The sequence below is a fragment of the Aricia agestis genome, chromosome Z, assembly GCF_905147365.1.
Source record: "Aricia agestis chromosome Z, ilAriAges1.1, whole genome shotgun sequence".
Taxonomy (NCBI): Eukaryota; Metazoa; Arthropoda; class Insecta; order Lepidoptera; family Lycaenidae; genus Aricia; species Aricia agestis.
The window spans coordinates 35,787,701-35,800,734 of NC_056428.1; the positions used below are offsets into that span (position 1 = coordinate 35,787,701).

Here is a 13,034-nt window from a genome sequence, read left to right on the forward strand (position 1 = left end):
ATTATAAAGAGAATAAGAAGAATTAGGAACTTTATTAATAAGTTCGTTATCTTTCTGAGCTTGAGAAGATAAGGAACTTATAAAGTTCTTAATCTTTATAATTCTTCTGTGGACTACTAAATTTATCTATCTGTTTTAGCCCAAGCCTGAAGATCCTAAACAGAAGACCTTCAAGGCCGTACGTTCCGGATAAGCTATCCAACATATTCCCAGTGCCCGACGTCGGTTCAGACACTTGCAGTGTCTACAAGGTGTCCATGAACCAGGAGCTGCCGTACCAGTACGTGGAGTATGAAGCCAAGTTACCGGATTTGAAGGAATTCACGCTATGCCTTTGGACGAAATGCCACAACCACACGGACGATCACCCGCTATTTTCCTATGCTGGTGAGTACCGATAGTCTTATTAACTTAACTTATTGTAATGCTTGTCAATTGGTTGCAGCTATTTTTTTATCAAGCGTACACCGTAATTTTTAGGGTTCCGTATCTAAAGGGTAAAAACGGGACTCTATTACTGAGACTTCGATGTCTGTGCGTCTGTCTGTCCGTCTGTCTGTCTGTCTCCAGGCTGTATCTCAAGAACGGCTATAGCTAGCCTTCTGAAATTTTCACAGTTTGTGTATTTTTGTTGCCGCTGTAACAACAAATACTAAAAACAAAATTAAATTAATGTTTAAGGGGGGCTCCCATACTCATACAACAAACTTGATTTTTTTGGCCTTTTTTGCTCGTAATCAATAATGGCAAAAGGTACGCACTTGAAATTTTCACAAAGTCCTTTATTGTATGTGTCCTACTTTAATGATTAATAATATAATTAAAATAAAATAAAAAATTAAGGGGGGCTCTCATACAAAAAACACAATTTTTGGCCTATGTTTTCTTTATAACGGTACGGAACCCTTCGTGCGCGAGTCCGACTCGCACTTGGCCGATTATTTTAGGTACAGGAACTAACCTATAACCTTTTCCGGGACCTTTTAAATATAAGACAGACAGGCAGTAAGACAGCCAAATCTTCGTCTTTGGGTTAGTGTCTTACTACTTTTAATAGCATGAAATGACACTGGAACCCAAATGAAAAATAACAACCGACTTAGGTTATTGTTATTTCCTACTGTGTATGTTTAGTCTACCTGAACTCATAAACAAACATAATAATATATACAATAGGTATTAGTATCTAGGTTAAAAGTTAGTCTAGCAAAGATTAATGTAGAGCAGAAACCTGATAAATATTTAAATATTAAATGTTATCGTATTTCCACGTCGCATATCTTAAGTGATATGCATTAATTTTGTCTGGCCAACATTTATCCTAGGTTTTATGGCAAAAAATTTAAATGTTTATTTGATATTTATCAAATTTAAATGCATCAAGAAACAGATGTGATGAACAATCGATTAGATGATTAGATCATATTTTTTGTAATCTAACGTTTTAGTTCTAATTATTACCTAATTAAATCAAATAATTACGGAATACGAGCATAACCATGTACTCATACACATCGTGAAAAATAAATAATGCTCGTTTTTAAGTGGGTAGTAATTAAGTAAAGTACCGCATCCAGCGCGGCGTGACAGCCAACAGCTCAAGTTAACTCACTTACAGCGAGGCCACATTGCTCCGTTGCGTTGCGGTGTATGGTGCTATGGCCGCAGTGGCGCGGGCGACGCGGCGATCCGAACGTTTACATGCATATTCTATGATACGACAAGGTCACAGTATAGCAATATATTATATATCCCTAGGGTATTGCTATACTGTGACAAGGTAGATAGCTCATACGTCATGGATGAGTTGTGTCGTCGGAGGTGATCTTTTGAATCGACGTAGAGGAAATGACGTGGAATGACGTGCTGTGCTGCTACCGTATTTTATTCTATTGTATTGACGCGCTTCGCCTCTAGACCACAACATCTATAGTTCGCTCTCTCGCATCATAAAATTTTGTTGTGCAATGGTTGTTTTAGCGATACGATGCAATGCCGGCTGCCGCAACGCATCTAATTGGACTGGGCCTTTAAAATATGAATTACTAGATGTCCCGCACGGCTTCGCCCGCGTAATTTAGGAATTTCACAGAAACCGTACATTTTCGAATAAAAATAGCTATAAATACTCCTTTCACGTGGTCTACTCTATATGAGTGCCAAATATTGCTCCAGTAGTTCGTGAGATAAACCCTTTCTAATATTTTCCCCGTTTTTACCACATTTTCCTGAGTTTCTTCGGTCGTATTAGTCTTAGCGTGATAATATAAATCAAATCAAATCATTTCATTCAGGCATCAGAGGCCCATATAACAAATACCTTAAATCTAACATACATATAATTATATAATAAATACCTTAAAATTAACATACATATTTTATATATACTTAAAAACTAACACTGTCACATTTTGCCGGCGACGTGACTCGCTTCGTTCCGGAGTCTCCCCCGGAACCTCCGATAGACTACATCCATCGGCCAGAACTCCGGCGCCTCGAAAGTCGACAGAAGATTCGTCGGTACTCTCACCACAAAGGAGCTAAAGTTAACCTTGTGGCGAGGCTGCAGACGCTCGACCCTCAGGCGCAGTGTCGTCTTCTTCTGGATGTAGTCCACGACGTCCTGGACCTCCATGGACCAGTGCAGGCGGGATATGTACAGGGGCGTCGCGGGGACCTCGCTCCGCAGACGCAGCTCAGGCACATATGGTGCGGTGCCGCGATGGTTGCGGGCGGCGGGCTTCTTCCTCCTCTCCATAAGTACGAAGCCCTCCTCATCGCACCTCCTGCCTTCGTCCTTGCCAAGCCGAGAAGACTCCACCTTGCGGCTCTTCGTAGCCTTGCGGCTCTCAGTCTCGCGTCTCTTCGGGGCCTTGCAGCTCTCATTCGCCCCATTAGTTTTCACCCTCGGGGAAGGTGCGGGGCGACCAGCAACAGTCGCAAAGTTTTTCTGAGTCGCCTGAGGACTCGGGGTCGGCGCAACCGGGAGGGGAGCGGGGGCGGGGGCGGCAGCGGCGGTGTTCGTTGACCCGTCCGATAATGCTGACGGGCTAAACGTGCTCGCTTGCGCGCCACGACGTGTCGTGACGAATGCGGCATCAGCATCAGGTAACCTACATATTGAATTACCACTTTTTAATTGCGATACGTAAGTCACTGATCGTAGACTCTGATGCCTGCAATCTACCTCGAACTCCGGTCAGTTCCTCCTTCAGGAACCTGATGTAAGGACATCGACGTCGTCAGCCTACTGAAGGCAGTAGGCTGACGACGTCGACGTGGTCCAATGTGACGGGTGGCAGCTTGTGGAGCTCCTTTGCCACAAAAGCCGGCACCTCATCAGGATCCGTCTGCTTCAGCAGGGAGATGATGTCCTGCACGCTCCTTTCCGTTCCGTCTCTTCGTCGCGACGGCATATTCGCGCTCTGTCCGAGCGTCTCGTATAGCAGCTGCTTGCCCTTGCAAATCTCCTCGCTGGAGAAGGAGGACTTGCAGATCTGCATGATGCTGACCTCGTCCATAGTGTCGATGGCGTACTGGATAAACGCCAGCAACTCGTTGGCCACGAGCGCCATGGTCACGTGCAGCGGCAATGTGCCGCGCGATTCGCAAAAATATTACTTTTGCTGCGTGTGTAACGTGGAGCACGACCGGTCGCTAACTCGAGGCATTACACACTGATATAGCCTTACTCGATAAATGAGATATCTAACACTGAAATAAGTTTTTAAAATGGACCTGTAGTTCCTGAGATTAGCGCATTCAAACAAACATACTCTTTAGGTTTATAATATTAAGTATAGATTTTTTTACAGTGTGGCATAAAAAGGCTGAACAAGTAAACTGTAATAAAAGACTAAACAGCGTACAGAGACTGGCATGTCTAATAATCACGGGTGCACTCTCGTCAACACCCACCGCTTCCCTCGAGGCCATGATCAACTTAACTCCGCTTCCTCTGCTTGTTCAGATGGAGGCCAAAAAGGTGGCTCTCAGGGCCAGGACGGCGGGTAGGACGAATTGGGTCTCCACCCCCTTTCGACAGCTGGAACAGTCTCTTAGTGAATCACCTATCATGGCCATCAAAAGGCAAATACGCCTGTTTGGGGGAGTTTGCGACCGTGTTTCAGGCTGAAGTCTTCGCTATCCTCGGTTGTTCACTAGAAAGCCTGGAGATGGCCCTAGTTAATAAAAACGTTTTTATCTTCACCGATAGTCAAGCTGCACTTAAAGCACTGACTGCCGCAGAAGTCTCGTCCAAATTAGTTCTGGAATGCGTTGAGACGTTAAACATGCTAGGAAGGAACAACAACATCCGCCTAGTATGGGTCCCGGGCCACAGCAACGTCCCCGGCAATGAAACCGCTGACGAACTGGCTAGGCTTGGGGCCGAGAGTCTCATATATGGTCCAGAACCAGTCTGTGGTATAACTCCCAGTACCACAAAGCAAGTGCTCAAGGAATGGGGTCACAGACTATGCAGGAAGCAATGGGCTGAGACCCCTGGCCTTGAACACTCCAAGGCACTAATTCCTGACTTCAACAAGAAACAATCAGAATTAGTGCTCACCTTGAGTAGGAACCAATTAAGAATCCTTACCAGAAGCCTAACTGGGCACTGCAAGCTCAACAAACACCTAAACAGAATGGGTATTTGTAGCATAACGACTTGCAGATTCTGTGAGGAGGAGGATGAAACACCTATTCACCTTCTCCTCGACTGACCTGCTCTACTACAGAGCAGGAACAGGCACCTTGGTCGCCACGAATACTCGTCCACAGAGGAAATTCGTGGCACCAACCCCAACCATATCGTTCAATTTATGAGCAGTATTGGGTTATACTCTAGTGCGAAGGAGTCTCAATAGATCCTCATGGGTCGCAGTGACGTCAGGGCTACAGCGACCTGCCTTCTTTAAAAAAAAAACACGAAACCGAAGTCACCACACACATGTTTCCCCATAAATTTTTAGGAGTTCCCTCGATGGATCCTTCATCAGATCACCACTATTGTGAATATAATACCAAATTGGGATGATATCCTATATACCAAAAGAAAAATGTTGAAAATCGGTTAACAAACGGCGGAGTAATCGTTGAACATAAGAAAACGAACATAACACCTCCCCCATTTTGAAAGTCGGTTAAAATTGTAGCCTATGTGTTATTCTGATGTATAAGCTGTATTATTGTAAAGTTTCATTAAAATCCGTTCAGTAGTTTTTGCGTGAAAGAGTAACAAACATCCATACATCCACACATCCACACATCCATACATCTATAAATCTATACATCCATACATCCATACATCCAAACAAAATTTTGCCTTTATAATATTAGTAGGATAGTAGGATTACGTTATTTATTACACCGCGACGCACGGCTGCAGTGTGGCACCTTATATAACGTGATTGCAATTCCCGCTGATCGCTTCACATATTGATTCACTTATTAATTTATCCGAAGTTTAAACTCATAAACAACAAATCTGATAAACAACGTAAACAACATAATATTTTGTAAAAAAAACATAATTTATTAGGTTGGGGAAAACCGAAAAAGTTTCTTCGCATTTTATACAAAAAATCAAAAAGTTGTTTTTTTATTTTATTTACAATTGACTATTTAAGTATATAGGTGTCGTTTTGTTCAATAACTTTTTGCAATCTTGTTGGTAGGCACATGATCCAATTGCTATAAAAATTTTGGGGCTTCTGATGAAAAAACTGCGACAAGTGGTTTTGGCAGTCCTCTTGTGATGTCAACCTGACACTGCCTTAGGAATTCTACAGCGACCGAAACAGGTGGAAATCTGAAGGTGCAAGGTCAGGACTATACGGCGCAGCGGATGCAATAACACCTCGTAGCCAAACTCCCGTAATTTTTGCTGAGTGGCTAAAGATGTGTGAGGTCTAGCGTTATGATCGTGAATTTCTGTTGATTAATTCCGGCCGCTTTCTCTCAACTTCTTGCTTTAATCTCATCAGTTGTTCGCAGAACAGTTCAGAATCGATGGTCCTGCCTGGCGGTAACAGCTCATAATGAATAATGCCCTTCCAATCCCACCATACACACAGCACCACCTTGTTGCTGCAATCTGTGAAGCCTGACCTGCCTTTAACCACGATCTTTTTCACAAGTTCTTATCGTACGTGATACATTTTTCATCACCAGTTATCAGCTTCTTCAAAAATGGTTCGGTTACGTCGTAATAAAGAGTCACAAATGAGTACACGGTTCATTAAGTTTCGTTCAGTGAACTCATGAGACACCCAAATATCGAGCTTTTTTGTGTACCCACCTTTTTTCAAATGCGCCAAAACCGCTTTGTGGTCAATCCCCAGTTCTTCCGCTACATCGTAACTACTAATATGCCAATGTTGCTCCACTTTTTCAAAAATGGCATCAGTTTTGTCCGTATTACAGGGCAAACAGAGCAACGTGCATCTTTGATATCAAAATATCCGGATGGTTCAGTCAACTAGGCTTAAATTAGGTATGACCCTCGGAATTCGAGATACCCAGCTGTAAGTCTGTAAATATTTGTATATTGGCACCCTAAATGTTGTCTTAAAACCTACATATTATGGTAGAGTGTGCGCAACTATTAAATTTCAAGGGCAAAAGGTCACAAAAATCGGTTTTTGCACTTTTTTGTATATATTTCATTTCCTATGGGTTTTGCTATTTGTGTAAATTATTACTATAATGTAGAATACAAAATTCTCTACAACTTTTTAAAAAAAAAATTTATCCGGTGAACCGTTTCCGATAAAGAGGGCGGAGAGCGCGCGGTTAAAGTATCACTTCAGGTTAAATAACACACCATCAATATTTATAATGTACTACTTGCAATGTATAACCTATGTTAGAAAATTATTTGGGTATAATCCTTTATTTTAATGTTTTTTATCATAAACTTGTCTTGAGATATAAGAGCACGGCCGGTGCAGAGTTTAATTTAAAGGTTGCAAGCAGCTTTCTAAAATATTACATAAAGAATTGGATTAGGGCCTGTATCACCACTTACTGATAAGTGCTGGATAGGGTATCCAGATCTTATCTAACAGATAGAGTATAGACTTATCAGCAAGTGTTAAAACAGCCCCATTAGTATATTTCTCATCAACTCGACTCAACTTAAATTCTCAAAAATTATAATATAATGACGTGATCATTGATCAACATACCATCACTATTATTGAGTATTGAAGTTGAGTCGAGTTGAGGAAATCTTGAGGAAACGACTAATGATACGGGGGGTTAGTATCTTAAAAGTTTTAAGTGTATTATTATTTTCTCAGAATGACAGTTTCCTTTTTTCCAGTCGGTGACAGCCCAAGAGAGATCTCTGCATGGGTGTCCAACAATGGAGAAGCAAGTTACTTCAGCATGGCAATCCACGGTCAAACTTTCTTCAGATTGAACTATCCTTTGAAATTAAACACGTAAGTAACTCTCACTAGTCATAACTAAATTCTGAAGAATTTACATGAATTTTGTTGCCTTATGTTACGTGAACATAAAATTAAGACTCACGACTCTTCCAGAATTATGTAAAATGTGGTAACCGGTAAATAGACATACGAATTTTATAGTCCATAATTGAATTGAAGCCCAAAAATAAATAGATGAAATCGTATAATCCTGTCCCAATTAATGTCAATACGTCTTGAAAAAGGGCTCTGTACGCATTCACGAAAACTGAGATAAATAAATAAATAGCGCTTTTGTTGGACAATACGTGGCTGACATTTTTCTCGTAATATTTACTATACTAGGGTTCTAATACTACTGTACCGAGGCAGGCTAATAGATTTTGTCAGCTTTGATTTGCTTCTTTCATCCTTAAGTACCTAAGTATATTTTCTTGCAAGAAATAAATTTTCCCGGTTACACTGAAATTACGACACAATATATTTACGCGATGTCTTTACAAAGCCAAGACAGATATTATGTTTCAAGTATGGACTTACACCAGATTCTATAAAACTAAACACAAAGGAAAGTTACCAAGCTTTGTTGGAACAAAGAATATTGTGGAATTTCATAAACACTCAATAACATTATAATATCAAAACATAAACTCTTTGGAAAACCGATTCTTTTTGGTATCAAGCTATGATTATTTATTTATTTTCACAAAAAACAAGGTATATACCATAGGTATACAGAAATATTCAACCACCACTGAGGTTTGTTCGGAGTGTAATGTTATTTTACTATCGTTATATTTTTAAAACACATAAGTAACAAAAGAAAAAATAATCGGCCAAGTGCGAGTTGAACTCGCACATGAAGGGTTCCGTACCGTTAGGCTGTTTACACACGGCGCCGCAGCGGCAGCGTTTTTCGCCGCCGCGGCGCGATCATGTGTCCGACTAGTCTCGTATATATTATGTTTATTGAAAACCGCGGCACAGCTCGCCGCAGCCGCCGTCGCGGGTTGAGTGACACACGAGGACACATGAGGAGAGACAAAGATGAGTAAGTATGCAGCGGCGCCGCAGCGGTGGCGGTGCCGCTGCCGCTGCGGCACGTGTGTAAACAGCCTAACGGTACGGGACCCTTCATGTGCGAGAAATTTTTATTTCATTTTACCATTATTATTAATTAATTATTGAAGTAGACAGATAATTAAGAGCCAGTCCACACGGCGCGTTGCGTCGACGCAGCGCTGGTTTGCGTTGTTTTACATACAAATAAGTAATAAACAAGGTGTTCACACGGCGCGCTGCATAGTGACAGCAGCGTGCAACGCACACAATATGACGGACAGCAGCGCTCGAGACGATGCGGGAGAGGGTGTTGACGTTAAGAATGCTTCGTAACGCTGCGATGACGCAGCGCCCGTGTAGCCGGCTATGCGTCAAAGTTCAAACGGCAGCGCTGCGTCGACGCAACGCTGACGCAACGCCTGTGTGGACACTGGACAGGCTCTAAGGTCTTTGTGAAAATATCAAGTGCCTTCCTGCAGTTGCCATTATTATCGAATAAAAAATTACATTTTCGGTTCAAATACATTTTCGGTATACAATGTGTAGGTGTAGTGTAGTGAGGTGAATATTGTGTCCTCTAAAAATACACAAAAAGTAGCACAAAATGACAGGTGTTGGCCTTCATTGAAATGGGTCTTTTGATCCTTTTTCTGTTTCTTCTGAAAGTGTTATTGTGTAAATGATTTTTCTTCTATTTTTCTTTCATTGAGAATTATAATTAGTGAATTTTAAAGTGTAGGTACTTTAAAATTCAACACTTAAAATCAAAACGGAAAGAAATTAAAAGTTACAATAGAACTGAATAATTTTAGATACATAAATAATGTGAAAAGAAAAATACAGGTATAATAGTATACAAAGGTATAATATGTGGGAGCTGATCATCCAAAAATTACGCACCATACGCGATTCTAATTCATCGTTGCCAGCAATAACGACGCGGCAACAACGGTAAACAGAAAAGATTTAACGCCTGAAATTGCTTTTCACTCCCGCATACGTTGTCTTTCAACAAATCACTGAATCCTCCGTATTGATTGCAAATACGCGCGTACATGCAAACTACTTTCTGAATTGGAATCTAGCAATCAGTTAGAAATGGGAGACATGATATTGTGCTAAGAAAATATACGGCCTCTCTACGTTTGACCATGATAGACGAGCTAATCCGAACGCGTAGAAGATCATATTAATCTATGATTGTCCATTATCGACGTCCATTGGTTTTGCTGTAGATTTACATATGCACTGCGGAATCCCGGTGGCAATTTTTCCAGCCCAAGGTGAAAGACAGAAATCACAACCCCAATATTACAACACTTCGACTTTTTCTGAACGGAATGCGTTTCGAATGCCACGCCTGGGGATGTCCGGTTTCGTGAGATGCCCTCAATAACAATTGACTGATATATCCTTTTAGCGTATCTCAAGAACGAAAACGTCTCAGAAAACTCTAAGAAAAAAATGTGACAAATGGCAATAGAAGCAAATTAATATTTTCTCTTTCTATTGACGAACTAATAAAAATACTTCAGCAGTCGGTTCTGTTACAAGTTCGTGGTCCCAAATGTGGCGCTTTAAAAATGTCTGAATCTTCTGATGAAGCTTTGCGCTCGAGAGTAAGTACTCGCCCGCGATTCCCTGTCACCTCTAAAACGTGTCACGGACTTCGATGCGGACGACGTCAGCACGCGCGCCAGGAAATGTTTTTTCATTGAACCTCCAACACTAGTAAACACGTTAGACGTATTTAGGTCAATAATTCCTAGTAACAGGTATACCAGTATCAAACGCTTGTAACATCAAGTGTTAATTTCGTGTTATTCAGAACATACACAGATTGCACGTTGTTTTTCTAGAAATAGTGTTTTTGAACTACCGCGTCTAAATCATTATATTTGGCAAATTATAGTAAAATTAGAGAACTAAAGTAAAGCCGAAATGTGATCAAAAAACAATATTTTGGGGCGTTTGTGCACTACACGGAATTTTACCACCCGGCGTGGCGCGGCGTCCCGATTTCTTACGATTTGATATGGCAAACTTTGTAACTGTAACAAAGTACAGATGCCGCGTAACTGAGTTTGACATAACCTAACCAAATTACATGAGTCCGCCATTTACGTCTGAATTAATTTCTCTGATGGTACCTACTTAATTTACGGCGATGATAATCGAGTGAACGTGTGTACGTGGGCGCTGCGTCATCGCAGCGTTAAGCATAAGAAGCAGTATTAATCTCGCTTCGTATTGGGGGCTGCTGTCCTTCATGTGTGCGTTGCGCGCTGCTGTCACGACGCAGACAGCTTGGTTATTTGTATGTAAAAAAACGCAACGGCAGAGCTGCGTCGACGCAACGCTGACGCAACGCGCCATGTAGACTGGCTCTGACGTAATGTTAACAATTTTGTAAGTACAACCGGTTTTTGAAACGGTATCAAAGTGGCATGTATCTAGAGGACGGGAAGTCATTGCAAAACGCTACAATTTCGCAACATGTGTTCTCGATTCGTACAGATTGGTCACATGGTAATCGTTTTGAGCTGGCCAAACTGTGTCATATTTCAACCAATTATTAACATTACCTTTTACCTCTAGGTACGAATTTAATATTTACTAGGTACCTCTTCTGTTTTTTCAGTATTCATAATCTGTATCATTTAACTTATTTAAATCTTTACTAATTTTGCATCAATAAGAGTTTACAATAACGATGATAAATAAGAGTTTAACGGTTTCTTCAATTTGTTATCAGTTATTACTTATCACTCATCTGAAATAATGTAAAAGTTATTAACCCTATTGTATGGTGTAGTGTTTTTAATTATATTTACCAATCAGTAATGTATTTCATTGTTTCATGTTTTTTTCGAATTTTACTGCGAAGCGGAGCGTCAAGTTGTCAAATGTGTGTTTTGTATACAAAAAACACATTTGACAACTTGACGTTCCGTCACTAACGCGTAGGTTTGTTCTAAGCTTTAATAGTTGAAAATAAAGCAATCATAATATTATGTACTCGTCAGTTTTCAATAAATAAGTTTTATAGTAGCTGTAGCTGTGTAAGCAAAGGTACTATTTATATTGTCCTTAGTATAACATTTTTTAAGCTTACTTATGTCTAGTTTCTGATGTATTTGACAAGAGGTTTCCGACTCACTTTAGATTGTATTAAGTTAAACCAGGTTAACTAATCTGCGACGCTATTGAAAGTATATTAATATTATAGTGTATACTTCTGTGAAAACCTCAGACAGAAAGCATAATACTACATATTCTTATATATAAAATTCTCGTGTCAAAGTGTTAGTTACCGTAATCCTCCGAAACGGCTTAACTGATTTTTACCAAATTTAATAAGTATGCATATGCAGTAGGTCTGAGAATCGGCTACTGGATACTTTTTATATTGATGAGTGCATATTTTGTTGAATAAATAATAGTAAATTATTACAATTCTCGAGACTGACGGCGACCATTGTTTGTGCGACGGCCGACGGGATAGCGATGGACGTTGTCATGGTGCCACTTATTTAGTCACTTCAATAAAATAATATGGGCGAAATACTTTATGTTATGGCAAAACAACATTTGCCGGGACAGCTAATAATTTACAAGGAACTAGATGATGACCGCAACTCCGTTGCGACAAAATTCGTTTATCGCGCGGGAACCGTACCGTACCGTAAAAAGTCCTATGTCCTTTCCCGGGACTCAAAGTATCTCCACGCCAAATTTCAGCGAAATCGGTTTAGCGGTTTGAGCGTGAAGAGGTAACAGACAGACAGACAGACACACTTTCGCATTTATAATATTAGTATCCAGGATGTGGAAGTATGGATTGGTACTTATATTTGGATATCCGATAATATTTTTTTTAGCTGCTTAATAATACTATATAATACCACAGCAGCTAGAGAAATGAAAAAAAAGTACGTGTAATATCTATAGCTGTCTCCCTTACCTCAAGCCTATACCGCAGAACGCGATAGAGACAACTGCAGAAAATCCAGAAAATCAACGATTCGTTGTCCCCTGATTCCTTCTCCAAAACTTAACCGATTTAAGTACTTTTTTCATTAAAGATTAAAAAAAGGCTTGAGCTGTGTTCCTATGTTTTGCTTTTTTTGTATAATCTATCCAAATCTGTTTTCTGGACGTTTGAACACAGTGGAAAATCTGGCCATTTTTTTGGGTTTTTGAACGTTCATATCTTATTTAATAATTAAATTATGAAAAAAAGGAAAACATAGGGACATTGTATTAGTGGCCGTAGATATTCAGGAAATAAATGATAACTCTACTAGCATTATCCAGGGAGGAAACAGGGGACAGCGTTTGTATGGGAAAAATGGCGGTGTGGAATCCTCTTAACGACTAACTGCCGCACTCAGAGTGGAACATCAATTACTTAAATGTAATTAATTCAAAATTTTGACATAAGCCCCCATACATTATCTGTCAACTCTCCATTAAATTGAAGGTTAATCGTAATTAAATGTGTCTGAGTAACGGCGGTTAGTGTTGGTGAAAAAC

At 40.3% G+C, this 13,034-nt stretch overlaps 2 protein-coding genes across 12 annotated transcripts in view; one reads left to right on the forward strand and one right to left on the reverse strand.

The window, feature by feature from the left end:
- LOC121738622 (coiled-coil domain-containing protein AGAP005037) overlaps positions 1-13,034 on the reverse strand; it is a 213,717-nt gene that overhangs the window by 66,645 nt on the left and 134,038 nt on the right. The gene's annotated exons all lie outside the window — the stretch shown is intronic.
- LOC121738623 overlaps positions 1-13,034 on the forward strand; it is a 46,854-nt gene that overhangs the window by 28,806 nt on the left and 5,014 nt on the right. For both annotated transcript variants that reach the window (XM_042130810.1, XM_042130809.1), the window contains exons 3-4: positions 140-387; positions 7,328-7,448. In XM_042130810.1, coding sequence (XP_041986744.1) covers positions 140-387; positions 7,328-7,448 — 369 coding nt within the window. The remainder of the gene's footprint in view (positions 1-139; positions 388-7,327; positions 7,449-13,034) is intronic.